Genomic DNA, 27,817 nt, shown 5'->3' with positions numbered 1-27,817 from the left:
TTTAGTATATTTTACATTTGAGTCATGATATTTTAACACTTTGTCTATCCTAAATCAGTATACAATTGTTGTATTTACCCACCCCAACTAATTAATAAAAATAATAATTAAGTACTTTTAATATGACTAAAGACTAAATATTACTCATTTAAGTCTTCTTAGCTCACTGTTTTGAAGAAAATAAACTACGAAGTGCAAATGTTAGATTTTGAGATTGAAAAGATTTGAAGTGATTTGAGTGATTGTTGTTTGTTTAAGAAAATACAATGCTGGAAGGGTCATAGTGGAGGGCTACTGGTGAGGAAGACTGACCAATAATACTCAAAAGTTTATTTATGAAGAAGATTTTAAAAAAAGAGTCCATTGTTAAAAATTCAATAATTGCTGTTATAAATGTATTTTAAATTTATTATTAATTATTGTTTTTTAATAAAAAAAGATTTTAAATTACATTTTACCTTCTAAATTAATAGTGTTTAGCCGCCAACATTTTAGTCATTGCACAACACTGTATGAATCCAGTAAAAACCAATATTAACAGGGAAATCACAAAAATATTAATACTGGCATAGTTCACTTACATTGGTTTAGTTAACATTGGATTTTCATATTTAAAACTAAATCAAATTGAACCAAAAAAAACATACCTCCTCACTTATATTAGTTTTTTATTCTTTTCTCAAATACCACTAAAAAAAATCATTAAATCATAATTAAATTTAAAAATTAAAAATAATTAATAATTAAATTAAATATTAATTAAAAAATTAGTAATATTCAATATGATTTCTATTATTAATAAAATATTATAAAATAATTTCTAAATTAGTATTTAAATTAGATAATAAAATTTTAGTTATTAATATTTTAAATTCTAAACTAATCTTTAAAAAATTAATAAAGACTAATTTAAAAGTTAGTAGCTATACCTTACTAACTAATCTCTAAAATTACTTTGGGGTAAAATATGTATACGAGAAGATGAATTGAATTAGTCAAAAGAAGAATCTCATAATCAGGGAGAGTTTAATTAGTGTAAAGGCAATTAGCTAGACTGGGAAGAATTAAACAAAAGCTCTAGACTGTGTGCTTCCTTTTCTTATGGATCTTCTTCAACTACTCAAAGAAAGAACCCTCAAAATAAACACCTTAACCTTAGATTACTTTTTTAAGCCTCACGTAGTTTTAATAGAATGTGAAAAATGAAGAAAGAATCAACATGGGCACTCTATTTTCTTCTTCTCTTACTAACATCCATATTCCTCTTCAATTTCGTGTACCCTTTTGATCGACAGTTTCTCTCTCGTTTTGCTTTCTTATCATCATCATATTTCGCTCACAAGAAATCGCCGTTCATCGGACCCTGTGATTACTCCAGAGGTCACTGGGTTTGGGATGAAACCTACCCACATCGGTTATACGATGAAAACTGTCCCTTTCTGGATCCAGGATTCCGGTGCCACCAAAACGGACGCAAAAATGAAACCTTTCGTAAATGGCGATGGCAACCTGATGACTGTGACATTCCCCGGTATGTGATATATGTTGCCATTCTCTCATGCATGGCTATGTATATATGCTATCATTCCTTATCAGTGTAAGAGAGAATTGGGTGTGAGTTGAGTGAAATAGTAGATTTTTGTTTTGAGGTTTATGATTGTCGAATTGAATTAAGGAGCATAATCTGCATTAAAAGAAAAGGGTTAAATACAATGGTTGAACATGTAGCATTAATTAAGGTTCTGACAGGTGTAATTTGTTGAAAGTAACTAGCTATTGCACATTTGTTATAATTTTGTATGGTACTTCCTAAAAGTGACGAGTAGCTGAAAGCAAGTTCTCTTGATGGGGTATGGTGATGAAACTCAGATTCAATGCAAGTGTGCTGCTAGAGAGAAATCGCAATGGACGCATTGTGTTTGCGGGTGATTCTGTGGGAAGAAACCAGTGGGAGTCTTTCCTATGCATGCTGACACAAGGGGTTTCTAACCTGTCAAAAATATATGAAGTAAATGGAAATCCCATAAGCAAACACAAAGGGTATCTGGTGATGAGGTTTGAGGAATACAACATGACAGTAGAATACTACAGGACACCCTTCTTGTGTGTTATAGGTCGTCCACCGCTCAACTTATCCAATAATGTAAGAAGGACTATCAGGCTTGACGAGTTGCACTGGTATTCCAAAAAATGGGTTGGTGCTGATATTCTTATTTTCAATTCCGGACATTGGTGGAACCCAGACAAAACTATCAAGTCGTAGGTCAACCGCAACTATTTCTTTAATAAAGTTAGTCTTGCCAAATTTCTTATCAACTTTCGGACTTATTTGAAAGACCTTTTTTTCTTTCTGAAAAAAAAAACGCTTAAAAATGCTTTCTTCTTACCTTTTAAACAAAGATTCTTCAAAAACAGCTTCTGTATCTCGTAAAGATATCCTTTCTAAAATGATTTTTACTAGTGTTACAGTAAATAATGTAAAAATTAAATCTTCTACAATCGAAAATAACACTCTTACAAGCTCCTTAACATTTTGCAGGCGCAACTACTTCCAGGAAGGAGGGAGGGTAAACATGATGAACGTGAAAGAAGCATTTAGGAGATCCTTGCAGACCTGGAAATCATGGGCATTGCACAATCTAGATTCTAGGAGTTCCGTCTTCTTTCGTAGCTTTTCCCCCGTCCACTTCAGGCAAGTGCATTCACACATTTTTTTCTGGGTCTGACACTCAAATAAAAACCCTCCAAGACAATCTTTGATACGAAACACGAATAGAAATCTTTCTGCCACTTTTTACTTACCGCTTGAACAAAATTCTTAATGCCCCCAAGTCACTCTACAAAAGTTAGTTTTCAAGGGTCTAGAGTGCTTGTAACAACATTCCACACTTCTCATTACGTGACAACAACATATTCAATCGGAGTATATGTACATTAAAGACTTATGTGAACCCAAATGTATTAAGATGGATGTAAAGAACAAATAGGGAGTAACATCTATAGTTCTTATGAAAGGAGGAAGATGCAAGGAACACAGTTTTCTTGTAATACCCGTTTGTGACCAAATAACTAAAGAACGTCTGTTAAGAATTTTTCATATAAACAAAAAGAGATATTCATATTTGTAATAAACATCTGTAAGAACATGTTTCATGTAGCATGACGTTTATAATTTCGGCCAAACAGTTAATTAACTCACTTCAAAATTATTGCTAAGTTTTGTCATTCAATAGTTTTTTGTGATTTCTTATGATCATCCACATCCACCGTAAATTTACAAATAAAATAACAGGTAACCACTTGAGATTATAACACAGGTGTGTTTGTTTTTCCATTTGAAACCTTTAAAACGAACGTTCGATTCAAAGTTACAAAATTGTAACGAAGCTTTGGAACGTGTGCACGTGTATCCAAACATGCACAACTTAACTAGAAGTTAGATATCAATTATGAGAAATAAGTTTATCTAATTCACCCCCTCCCCCATTTTTCCTTTAACAACTAATGTTCTGAAATTTGTTATAGTAGATCTAAAATAACATGTATTTGGGGGAGGGAGTTTGGGATGACATGATGCAAGCCTTACATTTTGGACAAGTGTTTACAAAACACTGAAATTGCAGGAATGGCACATGGAATGATGGAGGACGGTGTGACAAACAAACAGAGCCAGAAAATGACCCTACAAAACTTGAAACTGAACCATATCATAACATATTTATATCTGGTGTTGTCAAACAGATGCAATACGAGAGCCGGAAAGCCCACTTTTTGAACATCACATATCTTTCAGAGTTCAGGAAAGATGGTCACCCTTCAAGATTTCGGGAACCAGGCACCCCACCTGATGCCCCACAGGATTGTAGCCACTGGTGCTTACCAGGAGTGCCAGACACGTGGAATGAACTTCTCTATGCCCAACTCCTATCTGAGAAATTTGGCACGAACAAAAAATTTCCAGAAAGAGGATAACAAAGCAGTCCAATTTTCATCAGATCACAAAGAATAGTTTTGCTAGCTATACATAAATCGGCCTTGCTTCTGATCATTTATCTTCATCTACTTCCTCGTCTGAGCCCATATCATCGGCTGTCATTTGCTTTACTTTCTCAAGCTGCCTCAAGAGATCTAACCTTTCTGGTGCATAAGTGGATGGAATCTGCAAGAAATAACGCATAGTAAATTCTCATGGCGTGATTGGAGATGTGATATCTGAATAGGAGATTGAAAAAAATGCAGCCGTAAGTTATAGTATGCATACTAGAGCTGGTACATATCTCTGAATAGCAGCCAACATTGCAGCATGCCCCACGGCAGTAACCTGTGCAATATAAGCATTTCTTCTTAGTAGGTTACACTGGACAATTACACAAAGAAAAGGACCAGATCTAATGTGGGAAAATGATAATTTACCAGTCACACATAAAAATAGCAATAGGTTTTTAATCTTCCATCTTTTCTGCATTTCCTATAAGCAGTCGCTCTTCATCTTATATTTCCAGTTAAATATTTTATAAGAGAAGGGAGAGCTAAATGGGTAAAACGAAGACCATGCCAAGTTTAGCAGACTCAGTCTCAGGAAAAAAAAATGGAGGAAACAAGAATCTGTCGCTTTTACAGGATCAATAATTAAATTTATTCACCATTGATTCAAAAACAGTACTAAGCTTAGAGATATATTTCACTTGAAATATGGCGGAGAAGGATTCTTTTGAATATTATTTGATGATACCCAGAAGGAATATGCAATATGGATATATTAGCAAATCCTAATAAATAATGAGACTCGTATGGCAATACAATATAATTATAATAATGCCCAGAAGGAATAGGCTCTAATATGGATATTGGCAAATCCCAATAAATAATGAGACTCGTGAAATATGGCAATACAATATAATTACAAAGATTAATTGGATATGTACAAGAAGGAGAGAAGTTATTCTACCCCAAATTGGAGCTATTTACATATTTCAACACTCCTCAAGTTGATGAGAATATACAGACCCACCGCAAAAAAATTCCTCCATTAAGGGGGTACATTTGGTTAAGAATAGGAAGAATATTAGGGTTCAAAGGTGCTAGCGAAGAGATATATGAAGGCCTGAAGGTACCAACCAATTGGTGGCAGATCGTACTCAGTGAAGAAGCAAAAAAGGGGTACAGTGAAGGTGCCAAATGCTGCAATAAAGGCAGAAAATAGGTGCCAGATACTATTCCTTGTCATTTATAGGCAACATGCCTTATTTCTTCAACCAACAATCTTAAATATTTAGGTAACTAGCTAACTAAATAATGGATATTTATCAAAGCTTTCACCTAATAGCATAATTTTTAGTAGTTACTTCTTGACATTAAAATTTTAGCCTCTATGGTACAAATGGGCTTGCGCATTCTCCATTTTCACTGGCATCAAGGGGTGCACCCAATGTGTAAACAGACTTCACTAATTAATAGCTCTATGTTCTTTGTTGCACATGGTAACTTCAAGCTAAAACACTTGCATGAGGAGAACAATGTGCTTCTCTACGCTAGAGATTAGAAAATGAGTAATAAAGTGTGTTCAACTCACTGGAAGAAGCATTAAAACACCAATAGGAACAACCGAAGCCATGTCAGTCAAGGTTCTTTTAAGTGTTTTCTTCTCCTTCTCAGTCAATTCATCCCCTATGAGTGCCCTTTTAAGTAAACCCATGGCCGCGGCAACATCAATAGCAAGAAGCTGAGTTCCTTGCCACACATCCTGCTTATTCAAAAGTAGGTTTCAGATGTTTATAAAGAGATAACAGATGATGTAATTCTAAATATTTTCAGAGGCACTAATGCATATTGTGCCCACCAATTTCTTAGTCTCCACAGAAAAAACAGGGTAAAAACTTGACTAAAATATGCACAGATGCAAATGAATAAAATTAAGATAATATTTCCAAGAAAGAAAAGCCAGGAGATTAAACCGTACTGTTCCGGTTTCTTTCAGTCTGACAATAGATTTTTCCAGGATATTTTCTTTCTTCTCAACCCTGGTAATCTGAACAACCCCAGCCTCATCACTATAACGAGGACCATCATCAGTAGCCAGTGAATCCTGTAAAAGTGACATTCAATGCTTAATCTAAAAGAAAAGTCAGGGCAAAACTCTTAGTTCAAAGGACATACAGACAGTAATATTGACCAAATGATATCATGGTCATGGACCTTCAAAATCAGTGAGTATGGAACAAAGTGATAGACCAAAATCGGGTTTAGGCAATTATAGTTCTATATTAAGAATTTATTAGTGTGAAGGATGATGATGACGTATATAATTGAGAATATGAAGATAGTGATGCAATGTTTTAATGAATACTTCACACTTGGAGTAAAGAAAGACTTGGTGTTAGTTTGATACTTGTAATTTTGTGTTCATCTTGCTTGAAAGTTTAGATATTGAGCCTACTTAAAATCAACTTAAAATTCACAAGAATTGATTTTTGAAATTAAAATTAATCATCCGCTTAATAATGAGTATGTAAACCCCATGGAGGATTTAAGGTTTGTGATAAGTGGAGAAAGCAGGATATGTCGAGGGAGAAGATGCTATGGGGTGGATAGGGAAGGTAGAAAGATATATCTGATTGAGAGCAAAAAGATGAGAAAAATGAAACTCTCATGGTGGTGATGGAAGGAAATGCATATCTTGGTTTTAGTGGTGGGAAATATGCAATCGAAACCAATCTTGGATAGGTCTCAAGAATGCACTCAGCTAGAGGCTTCAACCAAATATTATACTGATGGGAGATCCTTTCGAATCGTGTTGTCAATAAGGCAGGAGAAGTATGTGAGTGAATTCATCATGTAGTTTGAAAATTTTGCAAGGGTTATTAAGGGTTAGGTGAACAATATTTTATGTGAATTTTTTCCAATAGGTTAATGGAAGAGACCAGAGCAGAATTGGAATTGTATAAAGTAGAAAATCTTTTTGAAATGATTTCTACTCAAATCTGGCCTGAAAACTAGATTATTTTATGTTTTTTTCGAATTCAGTGTGTTTATACTTGAGTCAAATACAAAGGCTTCAAAAACAATTTTTTAAACCTCAAACACACTAGAACCTATCCAGTTTGATATCCCACATGTGTGGACTGTCAGTGGTTGGCCTTTGCATTATTTGTTGATACAAAGACTATAAATCAAGAATAAGTAACTGGTGGATCAAAAAGAAAGATGAATAAAAGATAAAAAGAAAAGATGACTAAAACAACAAAACTGTATGTATCCCCAGCAAAAAACAACAGTTAAGTTTAAAAAATCTTTAGTTTTTCAGCAGCAATCCACACAAAAATTGCAAATGAAGCTTACAAGGTACGTAAAATTTTTAGGACAGAGATAGAAGTAGGATGAGGCAGCAGTACAATTAGGGTGATTATTGACAACAACAAAGCTTTATCATACTAGGCGAGATCAGCTGCATGGGTCACACAACATCATTTGGCACGGTCAAAGACCAAATTTTCAGAATTATTACCAATGCACTTAGTAAGCAAAACATATGAAAGAAATATAAAATCATAAACTTGAAACTTATTGAATGTTTAAGACATACTTCATTATTTTCTGATTGATAGGCACTTCTTTGAACCCGTTTCTCAAGTTCTATTAGCTCATTTCGCAGAAGCTCAAAGCGGTGGATTTCATTGGGTTCTTGGTCCACAACCCCAACGTTTGGTGCAGGCACTTCAATATTATTTTCCTTCAATCAAGATAGCAAGTCCATGTTACTCAAGTTCCACGCAGTATCCACTCACTAATTGTAACAGAACTATTTTTACAACTAGACCAAATGAAGTACAGGCCAATTCAAGATACGAATTAATAGGCAATACAACTCATGCAAAAACAGGTTTAATCTTAGCATTTCAACATTGTAAAAATTTGAAGCTAAGAATAGTCAACCACTTTTGCAAGGTCTAAGCAAAAGGTATAAAAACAGAGGTTTTTAAATTCTTAAGATAGGCTTTTTGAGGTCAACCTTCATTTCTGCATATGTGAGCTGCAGCAGTTTTTTTTTCTGTTTCAATAATCTAGTATATAACTGACCAGCAAAATTGGGCTACTCCTCCATCCTTGAATGGCCAGAGGCAGGAGACAAAGGCTCATCCTCAAGTGGCCTGAGAGGGGTGGGTTGCATTATGCAGTGCCAGACAAGGCTGCTTCCTAAGTCCAGAAGAAGGGTGACAGAGACTTGTGCCTCAAGTGCCCTGACACAGGTTGGGTTGCAAGATCTATGCAGTGGTTATTTCTCACTTAATGCAGTGAAACAGCTTTAACAAGCAATTGTGGCAAGTTGACCCAATTATTCACACTAAAACACTTAGTAATACCTAATAGGTATCGAATCTAAAGGGGTTTTAACTCTTATATCTAGTCAATAATTTTAATTGACTTTGCTATTTATCACCTAAACATTATATTTAGACATAACCAGATAGAATCTTTATTGTGCTACCAATCAAACATTGACTTTTAATTCCCAGTTAAATTAGCAAAAGTGATTATATATTAGACAAGATTAGAGGACAACTGAAGAACATATAATAATAATAATAATATAACACAATTACAATGAAAATATGCTTATACATTTATGATAATAAAAGCAAAACCATCATGGACATTTATGAGTTATGTTGCACTAAAGCCACTAAAGATATGGAGAGCATATTAACAACATCAAATTATAAAGACAACAACGCATACATAAGGATCCACGTCAGACTCCAAGCCAGGCTTTTTGGTGACAGGACTTCCAAACAAGCTCCAAAATCCACGAGATTTTCCAACATTTCTGGAGAAAAAACATGTTTATTTTTATATAAATATAAAAAAAAAAGAAACAAAACTCCAAAAAATAGAAGTAATAGCTGCCACTTGTACTCAGAAATAAGCAACTAGATAGATATTCATACCTTTTGTTCCTGTCCACCCTTACATTAGCATTCTTTCTGCTTTTCCCTTTTATATACTCGTCTTCTTCAACTGGTGTGTAGGAACGGCCACTGTTAACCCCCTGAATGAGTACAATAGAAATATTATGGACGGTAAAAAAGATTCTCAAAAAGCAAACAGTATGTGACTGGTACTAGGGAGTCAAGCAACACAATGAATTATTGTGCAAGGAAATTGTTACATTGTTACAAGTACAGATATAAGGATCATATCTTTATAAGTACAGATATATGAAGATGATATCTCTGTAATTAGAAATATCAAGATAGGAGATCCTGGATTGACCAAATTGCAGAAGATGGTTCCAAGTTTAAAAAATTGTCTAGTTTGAATTATGAGAAGTGCAAGTCAGGGAAACACAGTTGACGGTCATTCTTTATAGCATCAGTAAACAAGCTTTGTCTCCGTTCTCTTTAGTTCACTTGGATATTTGGTTTTAAATATTTGTTTCCTTAATTGATGACTATTCTAGGTGTATATGGATTTGGTTTATGAAAAATTGATTGGAGTTCTTTTCTATCTTTCAAATATTCTACAGCCAAACACAATTTTCATAGTGACAATGCTCGTGAATATCTGTTTCAACAATTACAACTCCTAGAAAGTATAATTTTATCTTAACTCAACCTCATAAAATCAGTTTGGTAAAATGAGGTTTACACTTACCAATACATTATAATTTGACTATATCACTAGTCGATATAGGATCTCCAGTAACAACAATACACAACATCCATTGTGATGAGTGCATTTGATAACAAGTCAACCATGAGCCTTGTCCATAATAATTCAATCCAACATGATAGGACAAAACATATTAAGATTAGAAGGCATTTCATCAAAGATAATCTTGACAGGCCTAGTAGTTACAACTTATGTTCCTACAAGATTTTAGATAGCACACATTTTCACTAAACAGGATCTTTTAGGCAAGTTGGGAATAATCTATATTCATTCACCAACTTTAGGAGGAGTGTTGTAAATAGCATATTATTAGAATAAAAAATATTTTCAATATCTCCATAATAGTTAGGAAAAATATCTTCCTATTTCTTTGAACATATTTATATTTTCTTTTTGAAAGGTTTTGGTTGATACAAATAGATATGATGAGAATGTAATTGAAGTGATTGATATCAATAAAATAATTCTTTATATTTCAAGTCCACTTATATATTATAATTTGATGTATCTCTACCTAACTTCGGGTCACCTACACACCTTCTCACACTAAGGACTGAACATCTTAAACGCAGAACTAGATATTTGTGAGTGGCTCAATATCAGCTTGATAACAAGTGGCATCATAGGCCCAACAACCTCTCAAAATTGGCTTAGTAAGGTGAGATTTGCATCCACTTATATACTATAATTCAATCTTATCTCTAGTCGGTGTGGAATCTCCAACAAACATCAACATATGAAAAAGGACAGCGTTGTAGATTGTGTATTTCCATCATTTAACTTGTATATTATATTATTATCAAAGTTTACTTTGTTATTCTTTCACAAAATTTAAGAAGATATATTTCCCCGTTATATGTAATTAGGACTGATTTTCATTTTTGTAGTAATCAGGCAAGATTTGTTGGCCGGAATTCTATGATAGTTTTTATCATCAAAGGCTTCTCTCTTTACGATAGTTTAGAAGTGTAAGCTAGTTACAGGTTAGTTTAACAGTTGTCCCCAGCCTAAGCAGTTAGTTGTATTATAATATCTCATTACATCATTCACAAATTAGAAATTGATATTCAGAGAAAGTCACAGAAAAAATTTCAAGGTAGTTATTCATTATGCAGAGTTCCAAAGGATTGATCAAGAAGGTTAGGGAGGAGTGGAAGGTGTACCTCATGAAGAGAATCAGCTTTTGCTCTGAAAGATGCCACCAGGAATTCAGCTTCTTTCCAAAGTTTTCGAATTTTCTCCAAGTCAGAACAGGCTGCTTTCAAATGCTCTTTTCCAGAACTAGAGCTTGATACATGCAACTCTTCAAGCAGCTTTTCAAGTCTTATGACAGTTTCTTCAACACTTTCCAATGCCTAAAATTATATGCCAAATAGAATGCGTAAACAAGAATGGGATACATGAAAACAAAAGGTTTGAGAACCATCTAAAGTATGAAGCAAGAATATTGATAAAGATATCCTTTGTATATATTATTCTATTTTATAGACAGGATATTGCTATATACTATTGAATAATTAGGACATAATTATTCCGTAATTAAGTGCAGATTTCATTATCTAACAGATTTGATATTTTTTAGTGATTTGATTTGATTTGTATAGCTCTAATTACCTATTATTTCTTACTTTCATTACCTATTACTTTTTTTCTTAATTAGGTTGTAAACAGTCTATAAATTGAGACTGTAAATATGAAATATATTTCATCTAATTCTTTCAACTTGGTATTAGAGCTGGAGACTCTGCTTCTGCAATCTTTTTTTTAGCAGTCTTCATTGCTGCAATTACTTTGGTAGCCTTAATTGCTGCAAAAAAAAATTCTTCTCTTTTCTCTATTGACTACCACCTTGCACCATTGACCGTCACTGCCACCAACATTGACTGTCGACCGCCGACCACCGCTTCCGACCGCCGGAACCTCCACCAACCACCAGAAACCACCGTCGGAGAATTTTTCCGAAAAACTCTTTTTTGTGAACGGAACCAAATTTTGCCAAACTTTCCTTTAAAAAATGTGCTTCATGTTCCTAAATTATCCAATAACCTCTTGTCTATTCAAAAATGTTACCCAAGATTTAAATTATGCAGTGGTATTTTTTCATTCCCATTGTATTTTTTAGGATCTTGCCACGGGGAAGACTGTTGGAATTGCTAAAGAGCAGGGCGAGTTATATTATTTACAGCATGAAGAAAATAAAAAGTGCTAGACTACAGGCACACACTTCTAATCTTCAGCAAGGCCTTGAATCTTGGTCATCATCTCAGATATGGCTTCAACACAGACGTCTTTGTAAAACATACTCTGTTTATAAAACATTCTCAGAATGGTAAATGCACTCTACTTTTGGTCTATGTAGATGATATGATTATTACAGGTGATAATGAGATTGAAAAACAAACTTTGAGGGAGAGACTGGCTGCTCAATTTGAGATGAAGGATTTTCAGATGTTGAAGTACTTCCTTGGGATAGAGGTTGCTTACTTCATAGACAGGGCATCTTTATTTCTCAAAGGAAATACATCCTTGATCTCCTCAAAGAGACTGGTAAGATGGGTTGCAAGACCACTGAAGTGCCAATAGAGCAAAATTATAGGATTGAGAATGATGAGGAAAACCCTAAATCCTAAACCGTAAATCCAAAGGTGGAGAAGATACAATATCAAAGACTTGTTGAAAAACTCATTTATCTATCACACCTAGGCCAGACATAACTTATGCAGTTAGTGTGGTTAGCCAATTCATGCATGATCCAAGAGAAAGACACTTGCAAGCAGTAAATAGAATTATTCAGTACTTAAAAGCCTCTCCAGGGAAAGGATTGCTATTCAAAAAAGGGGAAAACTTATCCATGAAAATATATACTGATGTTGACTATGCAGGATCAATTGTTGATTGGAGATCCATCACAGGCTATTGCATGTTCCTGGGTGGAAATCTGGTGACATGGAGGAGCAAGAAACAAAATGTAGTTGCAAGATCAAGTGCAAAAGTAGAATTTAGAGTCATGGCTCAAGGGGTTTGTGAACTATTATGGATGAAGATCATGCTCGATGACCTCAAAATAAAATATGAAGCTCCTATGGGTTTGGTGTGTGATAATAAGTCCGTCATCAGTATTGCACACAATCCAGTTCAACATGACCGAACAAAGCACGTAGAGATAGACCGACATTTCATTAAGGAGAAGTTGGATAATGGTCTTATAGGCACCGAGTACATCCCTTCAAGACTTCAATTGGTAGATATGTTTACTAATGGACTTCCCACAAAACACTTCAAAGATCTTACTTGCAAGTTGGGAATGATAGATATGCATTCACCAACTTGAGGAGGAGTGTTGAATAATTAGGAGATAATTATTCCGTAATTAAGTGATATCTTTTAGTTATCTTTTATTAGGATAGATTTGATATCTTTTAGTGATTTGATTTGATTTGTATAGCTTTAATTACCTATCATTTCTTACTTTCATTACCTATTATTTATTTCCTTAATTAGGTTGTAAACAGTCTATAAATTGAGACTGTAAATACATCTCAAAAATATAATTCATCTATTTCTTTCAACTTATACTATTTCCTTTTATACACAAGAATCAAATTCCATAACTAGTAGAGTTGATTATCTGAATGTTTTGTATTTATGCATAGGAATCATTGATCCTTAATTACACAAATTGAGAGTGGGTAAAATGATGAAAAATAATTTATTTTCCTTTTTTAGATTATCTTGTATACTATAAGAGAACATTTCTATATACATTGTTTGTAGGGAACAATACTGCATTTGCATCACACAGAGAAAGACTAGATATTGCAAGAGAGAGAGAAAGAGTACAATTTCTCTAGTGAAACTGATTGACTGTACAGTACTTAGGCTCCAAAGAACAACTATCTATCTACAAAGTCTTAACAGACTACGTGGTTATAGAGCATCTATATTTATATATAGACTCTTCATAGACTAAGTGACAACTGTTATTAACTTGGATGCGGCACTTAGATCAAATTTGAAAGTGGGAATCAAACCTCGTCAAAAGAACCTGACTCTTTTATAGTTGACTGAAGTGTAGATCTATGTCCCTGAACTATTTCATTGGCTTCACTCTCCAGGGCTTTTTCCCTGCATTACATTTTAGAAAAAAAAATAAGTGATACAACCTTTGGAATAAGAAACTCTATAAAAATTCAATTTCACAATTCCTGGAATTCTAGTAATGCTATAAAATATAAAATACATTGTATAAACTATCTTCAAAAACCTGTTGCCCCATACAAGCAAATTAGTTCAACATCACATGGTATCTGCATTGTTTGCATGTGGGTCCCAGTGTAAAACAAACACACTAGTAGGTGACACACTGTACCATAATATGACCATTCAACCCATATACCCTGCCCTTGGATAGGATTTTCATCCCCCCCTGCCCTCCCAAGTGAAAGGATATTTGGTAACCAAATCTAACTGACATGACTGTGACATGTGTTAGCTATTTCTGAGAGAGCCCAGATGATTTATTTATTTGAGTAAAAGAAATCAATATAATAAATAGAGGAAATTTGGTATATGCTAATAATAAAGATATGATATGGAAATAAATAAAAATGTTCCTAAGAATAGATATATAATCTAGATATTCTTGATTATATATAATTTACTTCTTGTTTCTATAGTTATAACACTTCCTCTCAAGCAAGATCATATAAGCTGTATGTTCCCAACTTGCTGCAAATATATTTGATCCTTGATCCTCTAAAAGACTTTGTGAATATGTCAACCACATATTCATTAGAGTTGACAAATCTAGTAATGATGTCTCCAAAATAACAATCAACCTCAATATGTTTCATCCTCATGAAAGACAATTAGAGGTAATGTGTAATGTTGCCTCATTGTCACAAATAAGGTAGGAGTTGCTTTAGTCATATGAGCTCACAAGTGACTAATGTCTTCGTTGTGTATTCTAATTCTGCACTTGATCTTGCCACAAAATTTTGCTTCTTACATCTCCAAATTATTAAATTACCTCAACAAGAACACAATACCCTAAATCGAGAGTTTATTGCTAGGTAACTCTGCCTAGTTAGGGTGAGAATACCCAACAATTTGAGTATGTAGAAATATAAGATAGTGTTGAAAATCTCATATTGACTAGAGATATGGTGAAATTATATTATATAAGTGAGTGTCAACCTCACCTTACAAGCCAATTTTGTGAGATTAGGCTTAAAGTTCACTTTCCAAGATTGTTATTCTAGTCTATAGATTCAACTCACGACCTTCCATTTTGTCTTCATTTATTGCAGAGATTCTAGTTCTGGAATGAAAAACTAATAAAAAAAATTATCTTTAATACAAGTGTTAGGTTTATCTTGGAGCAAGTGTACTCATGACATTCGAAGACGAATGTCCTTGAAGAAAGAGGGAATGATATGATCTAGACTGGTCAATATGATTTTGGGATTTCTTGTAATTTTTATTGTTTTTAATTAAGAGTACACTTGGAAGAATATCAAGAATAAAGAAGATGGAGTGATTTGCATGATAGGCTCATGAAAATATATCATCTAATGTTATTTTCTACATGTTGATGAAGACTTTAGCAAAATTTGAAGACAAGATATGACAAGCCAAATTCACATGATCTAGAAGAAGCATTGATGGGCTGGAGTCTAAGTAGTTGGGCTAAATAATTGCTTAAGCCCATTTTTCTTCCTTATTAATGTAATTTTCGCATTTATTTTTATTTAAATATTTCAAATGTCTTTTACGATGGTCTAGGTCATTTTTTAGTGTCTTATTAGGCCTCCTAAACCATAATGATAAGTAGTAGGATAGTGGTGGGGAGTCAATTATAGTGGAAGATAAGTGCTAGTGGGAATTTATTTCTATGTGGAGTCTTAGTGGGCATTTCCTACTAGTTGCTATCTAAGCTTTGTAAATATGAATATTTGTAAGAAGTTGGGACATATATATGAACTCTGTAAGAAAAATAAGTTTTCTCTTTGTGAGAACTTTACAAATAAAAACCCAAATTTAATCTTTTCAGACCACCTATGCCGATCAAACTGATGCCTTAGCAATCACCTTCTCATCTTTCTTTGAGTGTAATGACAATATCCTTCCCCAAACTGAATATTAGAACAGTCCCCCTTCCATCTTCTCATCACATATTCAACTCCTTTTATGTGATTATGGTTGTTCATTTTTGTTAGATATTATTAGATATAATTAGATATTATTTGATATTATGAGATATTATAGATATTGTTAGATATCTCATATTTATGTAATGGGTTTAGCCCATATGTTTCTTTTTCCTATATAAACATAACCCTATGTGTTCAATATACACAAGGGATTTACCCTATTCTTTCTTTTCCTTTAATATGGTATCAGAGCATAAGGTTAGAGTTTAGGGTTTAGGGTTCAAATTTTATTGATGAATCCACTATTCACTGGAATTTTCCAGCCACCACCCCCACTGTCTCGCCGGACCTTCGCCGGACCTTTGCCGGACCTTCGCCGGACCTTCGCCGGACCTTCACCGTACCTCCACCGGACCTTCGCCGGACCTTCACCGGAACTTCGCCGGACCTTCGCCGGAGACGCCGCCGGAATCTCGCCGGAATCGCTGTCGGAGCCTTCATCTTTGTTGCTCCCGCCAATTAACCGGTGACTGGATTTGTCCTTATCTTTTATGGCTTCTTCCGCTTCCGCTGCCACTATGGCTTCTTCTTCAGTCATTATGCCGGATTCATCTATTTATACTAATTACGTCAATGTTCATCTTTCCATTGACAAATTGGATGGAACCAATTATGACACTTGGGCATCAGATATTAAATTATGGCTTAAGAGTCAAGGTTATGTTGATCATCTTACTCATCCTACTCTTGCTGAAAATGAGGTTGTTCGTTGGTCGAAAATTGATGCTCAATTATGCATTGTTATCAAATCGACCATTCACTCATCTTTAAAACAAATTTTTCGTACCTATGAAACATGTTCAGAAGTTTGGGAACAAGCAAAATTATTATACACCAATGATACTCAACGTCTTTATGGTGTGTGTCAAAATCTTCTCACAATTGTTGCTCCCAAACGTCTTGATGGTACAATGGCAGAATATCTAGGTAAACTTCATGCTCTTCTTCATGATTTTAATGAGTTATTACCTCCTGCCTCTACTCCTTCTCAAGAACTAGAACAAAGATCCAAGTTCTTCATGTTATTGGGTTTACATGGTCTTCCTGATGATTATTCTCACGTTCGTGATCAAATTTTGGGATCTCCTATTGTGCCCAATTTTACTTCCACTTGTTCTACCCTTTTGCGCGTGCCAGGTAAACACACCGCTGATATAACGTCTCATGTTGATGACTCTTCTGCTTTAGTATCTCAGCATAATGATCGTACTCGCCCTCACAAGCCGGGCAAAGGGCGTCACAAGTGTGACCATTGTGGCAAACTTGGCCACAAAATTGACAGATGTTATGCCTTACATGGTCGTCCTCCTAGATCTGTTGCGGTTGCTCAAATTGCCCCTGTGCAACCTTCTACCATGGACCATACTTCAATTGATACCCCAAGCCAGCCTGCTATTTTCAATGAATTTCTTAAATGGTATGAGGATCGTCAGAACCCTAGTTCCACGGCTTCTGTTGCACATTCAGGTACATCTTTTGTTGGCCTCACTCACTCCACTTCCCATGGCCCTTGGGTTCTAGATTCAGGTGCCACTGATCACATTACTGGTAATAAATCTTTTTTCTCTTCCCTATCTACTACGGGTTATTTACCTTCAGTTACCATGGCCAATGGATATAGGGTACCATCACATGGTGTTGGTACTATTAATCTTTTTTCATCTTTATCTATTGATAATGTTCTTTATGTCCCTGGGTCTCCATTTAACTTATTATCCATTAGTCGTCTCACTCGTTCCCTTGACTGTGTTATTTCTTTTACCAAAGATTCTGTTACTTTACAGGACCGGAGTTCGGGACGGATGATTGGCACCGGATGTGAGTCTCATGGACTTTATCAACTACAGATCTCTGCACATGTTGGCGCAATTATGGATTCTCCATCTCTCATTCATGCTCGGTTGGGTCATCCTAGTCTTGCCAAGATGCAACAGCTTGTTCCAAGTTTGTCTAATGTGTCTACTTTATCGTGTGAGTCGTGTCAGTTAGGGAAACACATTCGTAGTTCTTTTCCTCGTAGTGTCTCACAACGTGCTTCATCTCCTTTTGCCTTAGTTCACTCTGACATTTGGGGACCAAGTCGTATTAAGTCTAATTTAGGATTTCAGTATTTTGTTACTTTTATTGATGATTATTCAAGATGTACTTGGGTATTTTTAATGAAAAACCGTTCTGAGTTGTTTTCTATATTTCAAATATTTTACAATGAAATTAAAAATCAATTTGGAATTTCCATCCGAATTTTGCGCAGTGATAATGGACGTGAGTATCTTTCTCATTCTTTTAAAAATTTTATGGCTTCTCATGGTATTCTTCATCAAACTTCATGTGCTTATACACCTCAACAAAATGGGGTAGCTGAGCGCAAGAATAGACATCTTGTTGAAACAACTCGTACTATTTTAATCCATGGTGATGTTCCTCAGCGTTTTTGGGGTGATGTTGTTCTTAGTGCATGTTATCTCATTAATCGCATGCCATCTTCAGTTTTAGATAACAAAATTCCTCATTCTATTTTATTTCCACATGACCCTCTCCACTCTTTACCTCCCAAAGTTTTTGGGTCCACATGTTTTGTTCATAATTTTAGTCCTGGTCTTGATAAATTATCTCCTAAGTCACACAAATGTGTCTTTTTAGGGTTCACTAGATCACAAAAAGGATATAAATGTTTCTCACCGTCTTTAAACCGTTATTTTATTTCAGCAGATGTCACCTTCAGTGAATCTTCCCTTTACTTTAAGTCTTGTCCTTCTCCTTCACTTTCTTCATCTAATCAAGTTAATATTCCTCTTGTTGTGCCTAGTGCACCTAACAATTCACCACCGCCGCCAACTCTTCAGGTGTATAGTCGTCGTCAACCGTCTCATCGTCCATCAGCAGACTTTATTCTGGTGCCAACACCTCATCCCCCTCCGGCTCCTATAGTTGAACCTCCGACTGTTGAACCTGATCTTCCTATTGCTATCCGTAAAGGTATACGTTCTACTCGTAATCCCTCTCCACATTATACTGCTTTGAGTTACCATAGACTATCTCAACCCTTTTATACCTGCCTTTCGTCTATTTCTTCTGTATCCATTCCAAAATCTGTAGGTGATGCCTTAGCCCATCCTGGTTGGCGTTAGGCCATGCTTGATGAAATGAATGCGCTTCAGAATAATGGAACTTGGGAACTTGTTCCTTTACCATCTAGGAAATCTGTTGTTGGTTGCAGGTGGATTTTTGCTATCAAAGTTGGTCCTGATGGTACTATTGATCATCTCAAAGCTCGTCTTGTAGCTAAGGGTTATACCCAAATTTTTGGTTTAGACTATGGTGATACTTTTTCTCCAGTAGCAAAGATGGCCTCTGTTCGCTTATTCATAGCTATGGCTGCTCTTCAACAATGGCCTCTTTATCAACTGGATGTTAAAAATGCTTTTCTTAATGGGGATTTGCAGGAAGAAATTTATATGGAGCAACCTCCCGGTTTTGTTGCTCAGGGGGAGTCTTCTGGATTGGTATGTCGTCTTCGCAAATCCTTATATGGCCTCAAGCAGTCTCCTAGGACTTGGTTTGGAAAATTTAGCAATGTTGTTCAACAATTTGGTATGACTCGCAGTGAAGGCGATCATTCAGTTTTTTATCGTCACTCGAGTGCTGGGTGTATCTATCTTGTAGTATATGTTGATGACATTGTTCTTACAGGCAGTGATCACCATGGCATCTCACAAGTAAAACAACACCTTTGTCAACACTTTCAGACCAAAGATCTTGGCAAACTCAGATATTTCTTGGGGATTGAGGTAGCACAATCCAATACTGGTATTGTTATCTCTCAAAGAAAATACGCATTAGATATTTTGGAGGAAATTGGGTTGATGAATTCGAAATCTGTTGATACTCCCATGGATCCCAACGTCAAGCTTCTACCCAATCAGGGGGAGCCTCTTTCAGATCCTGAGAAGTACAGGAGATTAGTTGGAAGATTGAACTATCTCACTGTTACTCGTCCTGATATTTCCTTTGCAATCAGTGTGGTGAGTCAATTTCTTAATTCTCCATGTGAAGATCATTGGAATGCAGTCATTCGTATAGTGAAGTACATTAAAGGCTCTCCTGGAAAAGGTTTGTTATATGGTCATAATAACCATACTAAAGTCGTTTGTTATTCAGATGCTGATTGGGCAGGATCTCCATCTGATAGAAGGTCAACTTCTGGTTATTGTGTCTCCATTGGTGATAACTTGATCTCTTGGAAGAGCAAGAAACAAAGTGTTGTGGCAAGATCTAGTGCAGAAGCAGAATATAGAGCTATGGCCTCGGCTACTTGTGAGCTTATTTGGCTTAAACAGTTACTTAAAGAATTGCAATTTGGAGAGGTTACTCAAATGACACTGATATGTGATAATCAGGTTGCTCTTCATATTAGCTCAAATCCAGTTTTTCATGAAAGGACAAAACATATTGAGATTGATTGTCATTTCATTCGAGAAAAGATTATATCAGGAGATATCAAGACTGAGTTTGTTAATTCAAATAATCAATTAGCAGATATTTTTACTAAACCCTTACGAGGACCTAGGATTGATTACATTTGTAACAAGCTGGGTACATATGATCTATATGCACCAGCTTGAGGGGTAGTGTTAGATATTATTAGATATAATTAGATATTATTTGATATTATGAGATATTATAGATATTGTTAGATATCTCATATTTATGTAATGGGCTTAGCCCATATGTTTCTTTTTCCTATATAAACATAACCCTATGTGTTCAATATACACAAGGGATTTACCCTATTCTTTCTTTTCCTTTAATAATTTTCAATAAAAAGAAAACTCTCCTCTAATAGAAGAGCTTCTTTTTTTCAGATAAAATTTAGCAATGCAATAAGAATTTTTTTATTGAAGAAATGAAGTGTTTATTATGAAAGCTAAAGTTGACAAAATACCCATATTTGGCCAGTTACAAAAACAAGAACAACCAAGCACCTTTGATAATCCAAACATTCTTGGTGAATATTTTGACAAGACTATAAAACAAAAGCATATGCAACTGTAACATGCAGTTACTACACTGGTTTCTTTCGGTTGTTCTTATGAAGCTTTCAGGTATCAATTAATATCCTGGCCTTTATTTAACCCCAAAACTGTATGGTTTTGATGCCTAAATATCAGTGTTGATGAATATGTGAATGCAACTATTTGAGTGAAAATACATCATAAATGCAGAATTTCTTTCATAGCTTACCTAATCATCCCAAGTTCTTCCATACATTCCATCAGCTTCTTGTGTCTAAAATAAAAGAAAAAACATATAAGAATTTATTAAATGGGTGATGTTTTGTCAAACCATAAACAAACATTGTTCAAGTTACCCTGTTGACAGAAACTCAGCTGCTTTCACATTTGAAGGGCTCTCTGGCCATGTACTGTATTTAATAAAGCTCTGAATCCAATGAGAGCAAGCATCAAAAACTTGGGGCACTGCATCAGAATTTGGAGGACCTTCTTGTTTATTTCTATGCATATGAGACTGTTTTGTAAGACTGGTGATTCCCGGATAAAAAGGAAGCCAATCCAACTCTTCACAAACTACCTACGCAGTCAATTGGCCTTCACCAGTTAAAATAACTAAATGATTAAGCATGTCTGCCAATTTTAATGACCATAAATACTAACCTCCACATACAATTGATATGAACTAATTGATGAGAGCTGAGGGTAGTATAAAATACTGCCTCCAATAAGATACCTGCACCAAATAGTCAAAAAATAAAGAAATGCATAAATATTCATAGAAAGCATAAACAGAGTTGATAATAAATATTTGAGTTTGAATTTGATGGGAAAGGAGAGAAGACATACTCTTACAGTGATATGGTGTATAAAGTCACTAACCTAAAACACTTATTATTTATACTAATCATCTAGGCCAAGTACTAGTTTAGTACTCTAAAAGAAATTAGTTGTCTAGTGATATCTACTTCAACTATAAAGAAAGAAAATCATGTCAAAACTGATTTGTTTTATGTATTCTGAAAAGCCTATGCTGGAGTAGGTTATCCCAGTCTGAACCTATCATCTCAATCTTCTTTTTTACTCTTTTCTGCAATCTATACACACACATACTCACTGCTGCTGCTGAGAGAAATACTCACTCAAGCATTCTTCACTTAACCAAATATTCAAGTAGTTCAAGCCCAATCTAAAAGAAACTAACATGATAAGACTCCTAAAACAATAAGAAACATAATGTTTTAACAACAGGGATAACATATAAACAAGTTGTACCTGATGAAATCTTCGATTGGATCATCTAGAGTTTCAAAACCATTTGTCAAAAGAAATGACCTTGTACTTCTGCCTAAAGCAATAAAGAACCCAAAAACAGCCAAATCCTTCTCCAAGACCTGCACTGAGCTAACTTTCAATTGAAGCTTTTTGTAAGAACAAAGCACTAACATGAACGAAAGAGAAGTTATTACACTCAACTAAACTCATCTCTTCTTTCCCTTTTTATTCCATTCATTGAACTATTTCCCTTGAAACATTTTGATGATTATGTGATAGATTTTTATTCATATTTGCAGATTCCTTCCATGTTTCCATGTTTTCCCTATACGATATATCTTACTGAGGAGATTGTTGTAACATATGGAGATAATAGGATGCAGAAAAAAATTGTTGATGCAGTTTTGCTACAGGTGGAGCAGTGACCGTTTGACACATGGGAGGCAATTTCACAAATGAGAACACAGGGTTTGACCGCTAACTTTTTCTAGCAATAACCCAGTGAATTCAAATCCTGATCAAGCCCTAGAACAATATTGATCACGAGTATGGTATACAAGTTGATTTTTATAGGTTTTGATGTGACAGTTTCAGTGTTATACAAGTTGATTTTCACATTTGTATGAGGTAATTAAGAAGTGACATTGTTACTTCTAGTGTTTTGATTGAAGGAGAAAAATCCTTGTTATGTGAAATTCCTTGTTTGTTGATGTTTGTACTCAAGCTGGGCCTAAAAATCACAGTTTTCGATAATTTATTCTAAATTCAGTGTTCCTAGACATTTAATCCAGTATCGCCTCTCTAGAGTGGACAAAAGCAAGCTCTCTTCAAAATTGAAGATAACTAACCTCAATACTTTCAGATGTTGTCAATCTTGACCATATTTTCTCCTTATCAATGGCTTGTTGCAGCTGCCTCTGAGCAAGATTTACCCAGAAAACAACCTCTTCCGAACCCCACTTCTCTTTAGCTCTACATGATGAAGCCCGAGGACCCAAATGTACAAGAAATTCTCTATGTAGACCGATATTCTTTATAGAATTATATGCTTGACTTACAGGAATCAAACCAACTAGCATGTGCATCAAACTACCAGTTATTTCTGTGATCATTGAAAAGAATTGTGAACAAGAAACTTTTGATGGACCAAGTTTAGCAATTGCAGCAATACACGTTAGTGCCAGCAGAAGAAGTGATATGTCACTTGCACTGCTTAAACCCACATTTTTTCCAGACCTGTGAATTCCGTTAAAAGATCATTAATATGCATTTGCAATAAATAATAATAATAATAATAATATCAAGGAATAAGAACTGATCAGTAGCAATTAATATCTCAATATATAGATAAGTTAAGAGAAAACATACAATGCAATGGCAGCAGTAAAGCGTCCATTCCCTTCTAACTTGTCAACAAAGGATGTCACTACAACTGGAACTTGCTCAGACCAAAACCATTCATATGCTTCAGGGTGTTTGGCTGATAATTTCTCTCTAGTTAAACTCTCCAGGGGAGAAGATAGCCTTAGCAAACTGAAACAATGCAACATTTGCAAAAGTTTTATGCTCAAACCTATAGGGAGTAGTATAAAATTCTAAAACTAAACAAATATAAAAACAGAAAAAATATCCATGAACGGTTTTGGTCAATCAAGCACAGTAAGGCAATCAAATGGTTTAGGAAATTAAGTATACATACATTTTGCTTAATAGAATGTTGAAGTGATAATTAAAATTAGATGTTTGATTTGAAACTTCCACATGAAAGTTACAACATAAGTTACTTACTACCTTAAACTTTCATTAAAAAATTAGAACTAGATGGTTCTGTTATAGACAGAAAATCTATACATGGGTACTATATGTTTCTTGGAGAAAGTCTAGTGACCTAGAGACGCAAAAAACAAGAGTATCTCGTTCTAGTGCAAAAGCTAAATTCAAGCCCTTGCTAAAGGCGTGTGTGAAGGACTCAAGGATGAAGATCATACTTGATGACCTTAAATTAAGGTTGACATCCATATGCAATTTTATTGTGACAATAAGTTAGCCATGAACCTTGACTATAATCCAATCCAAGATGATAGGACCAAACATATTGAAATTGTAAGGCACTTCATCAAAAAAATTATCTTAAGAGAGGCCTAATGGCTACAACTCATGTTCCTATGGTATATCAAATAGCATACACTTACACTCTAAAGGCTTCCTCAAGGCGGATTTCAAGATCTTGTAGACAAGTTGGGAATGATTGATATTCATTTACTAACTTGAGGGACACGGTTGTAAATAGCATATTATTAGGATAAAAAATATTCTCAATATCTCCATAGTAATTGAGAAAAAATATCTTCATGATCTTTCTATTTATTTCAGCATTTTTTTTATTTTTTTTTAAGGTTTTTGATATTACATATAGAGATGACAATAATGTAATTATGGCGATTGATATCAATAAAATAATTCTTTATTTTTCAAGTATATTATAGTTTTAGCTTGTGTAGAACGAACATCTTAAGTGTCCAAGTTTACACAAATATTTTATCAATTTGACACCTAGCAATAAGTGTCTGACACGTGTTAGACAGGTGTTGAGGACATGTGAGTGTCATAAACGTTTCCAACGGCACAACAATTCAAACAAGAGAGTTGTACATGCTTCATAGGGAACTAGATCCCGAAATCACTTTTGAACAACATGAGATATTGTTGGAGATCTCACATCGACTAAAGATGAAGACACTTCATTGTATATAAATGGGTGCAAACCTCACCTTTAAGCCGGTTTTATGAGGTTGAATTTAGCTTAAAGTCTATCCTAGCGAGTGTTTGGTGGGTTTATCAGGTCACCCGTTATCGGGCCATTATCGACTACCCATAATATGTTGTATCATGCACGAGTTGTTATAAGCCGGTTTTATGAGGTTGAGTTAGGCTTAAAGTCCACTTCGTAATAGATACAGTTATAAATCCAACAGTGAGTAGCCTTTAAACAATTTTTCCATGCTTTGCTTCAATATGAAAAATAAGGTAAAGTACCTATCACTAAAAATTAAATTCAAAGGATCTTGATCCACTCATAAATTCAATAAAACTTAGATTTCATAAGAAAAACAAAAATACATAATTTTAAACTTTAGAATTTAATAATAAGATGTAAAATAGTTGTTGAATCAATGATATAAAACATAAAATGACCGAACCACTTATCTTATGATTTCTGAAATAATTCTGGTACATCTATCACAAGTTTACACAACAGATAAATTCAAGCGTAGAATTTTATTTCCTTCTGATGAATAAGTTTGACATATTATTGTTTGCAAAGTTCAATGGAAACAGGTAAGAATAAACCAAAATACAAAGCAACATGCTACCTCCTTTGAACAAATATATTGACACTTCTGTCTCTACCATCGCTTTGAGATGAAATTTCACTTGCAGCATGCAATAAGGAGTACACAGCAGCCTGAGAGAATTTATGCAACCTGTTTCTCAGTTGTTCTAGAATTTTGAAAATTTTAAAACAATGAGCTCAAGTGACTTGTGAGTTATGTTTTGACTAACGAGGTCACAGCATTCTTGTAGCAAAGGCAATAGAAGAAACATGACTCAGATTTATTTATAATGAAGCATAAATATTACAGCAATATATAATTAGTTTCTATCAATGCAAATGTTGTCCATCAGGAAGATAATTTTAAAAAAGAGAAATAATGAGGATGAAGCCAAATTCTCAAAGTCCTAGCCTATAAGAAGACAGTATGTTAAATTATCCAAAGACTCAACTACCTAACACTTCCAAAATATTGAAAAATAAAAGACAGAAGTATGTTTAACATACAAACAAAGAAATACTATCCCTTGAAAATGAAAAGTGTTCTCTTTATAAGTGATATCAAGAAAGGAGTGAAATTGATAGGACTGTTCCTATAGGTAAATAATAGAAAGTAATACATAATGACAATGATTAATAACTTTTTATAGTAATATCCAAGAAGCATGTTTTTAAACAGAATTTTCATAATTGCAAGTATAATTTTCACATGTGCGTGTCTAATAATGGAGAGTTTCTTCTAGCAACCATAACTGTGCTTATTTTGTTGACAAGTGTTGGTGCATATTATAATCAGAATATCAACAAAGGCAAGCAACATAAAACCCATTGTCCACACTTCTTACTTTTACAATTCATCTAGCTTGTGTTTGTCTATGCTCACATGAATTAAACAATGGAATAAAATGCTTTCAAAAGCCTATTAGTCAAAATTTCAGCATTCACAGATGCGTGTTGAACTTACACGTGATATATGGCCCAAATACTGCAACCTAACAAAAGTCATGGTAATATCTGACACGATAAATGTCATACCTGACAAGACAGTGCCTTCACCCATGCATTTTGGTCAACCCCAAGCCAGGCTGTTGAAAACCAGGACGTTCGTGAGAATGATTTATGTTCCTTAATTGCTAGTTCATAAACCCTGGCTGCATCATATAAAGCTTGGACAAGTCCATCACAAAACTCTTCATCTTCCAGTGACCTATTCAGTTTCACCCTCGTTTTTTCTAGGTCAGTACCGGTGCTAGCTGGAAGGCTCCCATTGAAAGTTACACCGTCATCAGAGGAGGCAAATGGTAGCAGGTGCACCCTCCTTCTAGATTTAGAAAATACCAAATAACACTTTCTACAACCTAAACCAGGATTACTGCTCGATAACAAATCATATCGTATGAGGCATCCCTTTCTTGAACTCCCACATTTACTCAATAGTAGGCAATGTAAGTTGGACACTTTTTTCCCGGCGAAAGGGGAGCCATTTGAAAGCAAACAATTCGAAGAGCTGCCAGTCGATATACAATTAATACCAGCACATAAACGATGAATTATATACAAAAACTCAGCTCAAAGAGAATGCAATAAATACGAAAACATAAAGCACGCGTTCAACCACACCAAATACACTATGTCTTGCAGAGGTGGTGCAACAAAGATAGTAATTACGCGTTACATCCTTCTATCACTCAAACTCGATAACATAACATAGCCGTATCATTATCACCTAAAGAAATTGCAATAAAACTATACATTGCAAGCCATAAATAGTCTCAAACTACTTCATTCTTCACCCGATTGAAAACACTCGTTTCAATGCTGCAACAGGCAAGAGAGTTAAATAGGGAAATGAAGAAGCACTTCCCGAACTATAATTACTGTCACAAATTCGCTCAAGCAACTTCAAAGAAAGCTATATACACAACAAGCAAATGTTTCAATTTAGAATTTTAATCTATATGGAAAACCTAGGCGCCTCCAGACTCAGCGAAGAACCATAATTCGTAACCAGCCAGAGAAAGAAAGAAAGAAAGAGAGAAGGAAAGAAGGGGAAATCGATTGTCACCTTAACGCGAGAGAGCTATTGCTGCCGCGCAATGTTACTGCCATGTAGTGTGGATGCAGAATCCGAGGGAGGATTGAGTTGTGGTTGGCGCAGAGAAAGAGAGGGAAAAAAAAAACAGTGAAATAAAGCGGTGGAAGAGGTTATTTGGCGAAACAGACACGGAAGAGAGAAGAAAGAAAAGATGACGTGGCAAGAAGGGTGTTTTATCCGTTTACGTGGAGAGTCCGTAAATCACACACCAGTGGTTGCCACT

The 27,817-nt window shown here is 34.9% G+C and overlaps 2 protein-coding genes across 3 annotated transcripts; one reads left to right on the top strand and one right to left on the bottom strand.

Moving 5' to 3' along the window:
* Positions 1-1,202: 1,202 nt before the first annotated feature.
* On the top strand, positions 1,203-3,972 carry LOC137829432 (protein trichome birefringence-like 8). The gene is made up of 4 exons (XM_068636234.1): positions 1,203-1,531; positions 1,870-2,178; positions 2,540-2,692; positions 3,624-3,972. The coding sequence occupies exons 1-4, from the start codon at positions 1,203-1,205 to the stop codon at positions 3,970-3,972; spliced, it is 1,140 nt and encodes a 379-aa protein (XP_068492335.1).
* On the bottom strand, positions 3,301-27,817 carry LOC137830359 (uncharacterized). 2 transcript variants are annotated; one of them, XM_068637647.1, is made up of 18 exons: positions 27,565-27,817; positions 26,535-27,006; positions 25,540-25,631; positions 23,534-23,698; positions 23,014-23,401; positions 22,166-22,284; positions 21,554-21,626; positions 21,250-21,470; positions 21,123-21,167; positions 13,701-13,794; positions 10,833-11,024; positions 8,946-9,046; positions 8,737-8,824; positions 7,583-7,729; positions 5,960-6,085; positions 5,573-5,743; positions 4,262-4,321; positions 3,301-4,159 (listed from the first exon to the last, which is right to left on the bottom strand). In XM_068637647.1, the coding sequence occupies exons 1-18, from the start codon at positions 27,606-27,608 to the stop codon at positions 4,046-4,048; spliced, it is 2,712 nt and encodes a 903-aa protein (XP_068493748.1). In that variant the 5' UTR covers positions 27,609-27,817; the 3' UTR covers positions 3,301-4,045. The 2 variants fall into 2 exon arrangements, with proteins under 2 accessions (XP_068493748.1, XP_068493749.1); XM_068637648.1 differs by having other exon boundaries at positions 25,540-25,666; positions 27,565-27,696.

This window comes from Phaseolus vulgaris, chromosome 7 (assembly GCF_000499845.2).
Source record: "Phaseolus vulgaris cultivar G19833 chromosome 7, P. vulgaris v2.0, whole genome shotgun sequence".
Classification (NCBI taxonomy): Eukaryota; Viridiplantae; Streptophyta; class Magnoliopsida; order Fabales; family Fabaceae; genus Phaseolus; species Phaseolus vulgaris.
The sequence above is the reverse complement of the archived record's forward strand: the minus strand, read 5'-3'. Positions and strand labels throughout refer to the sequence as shown.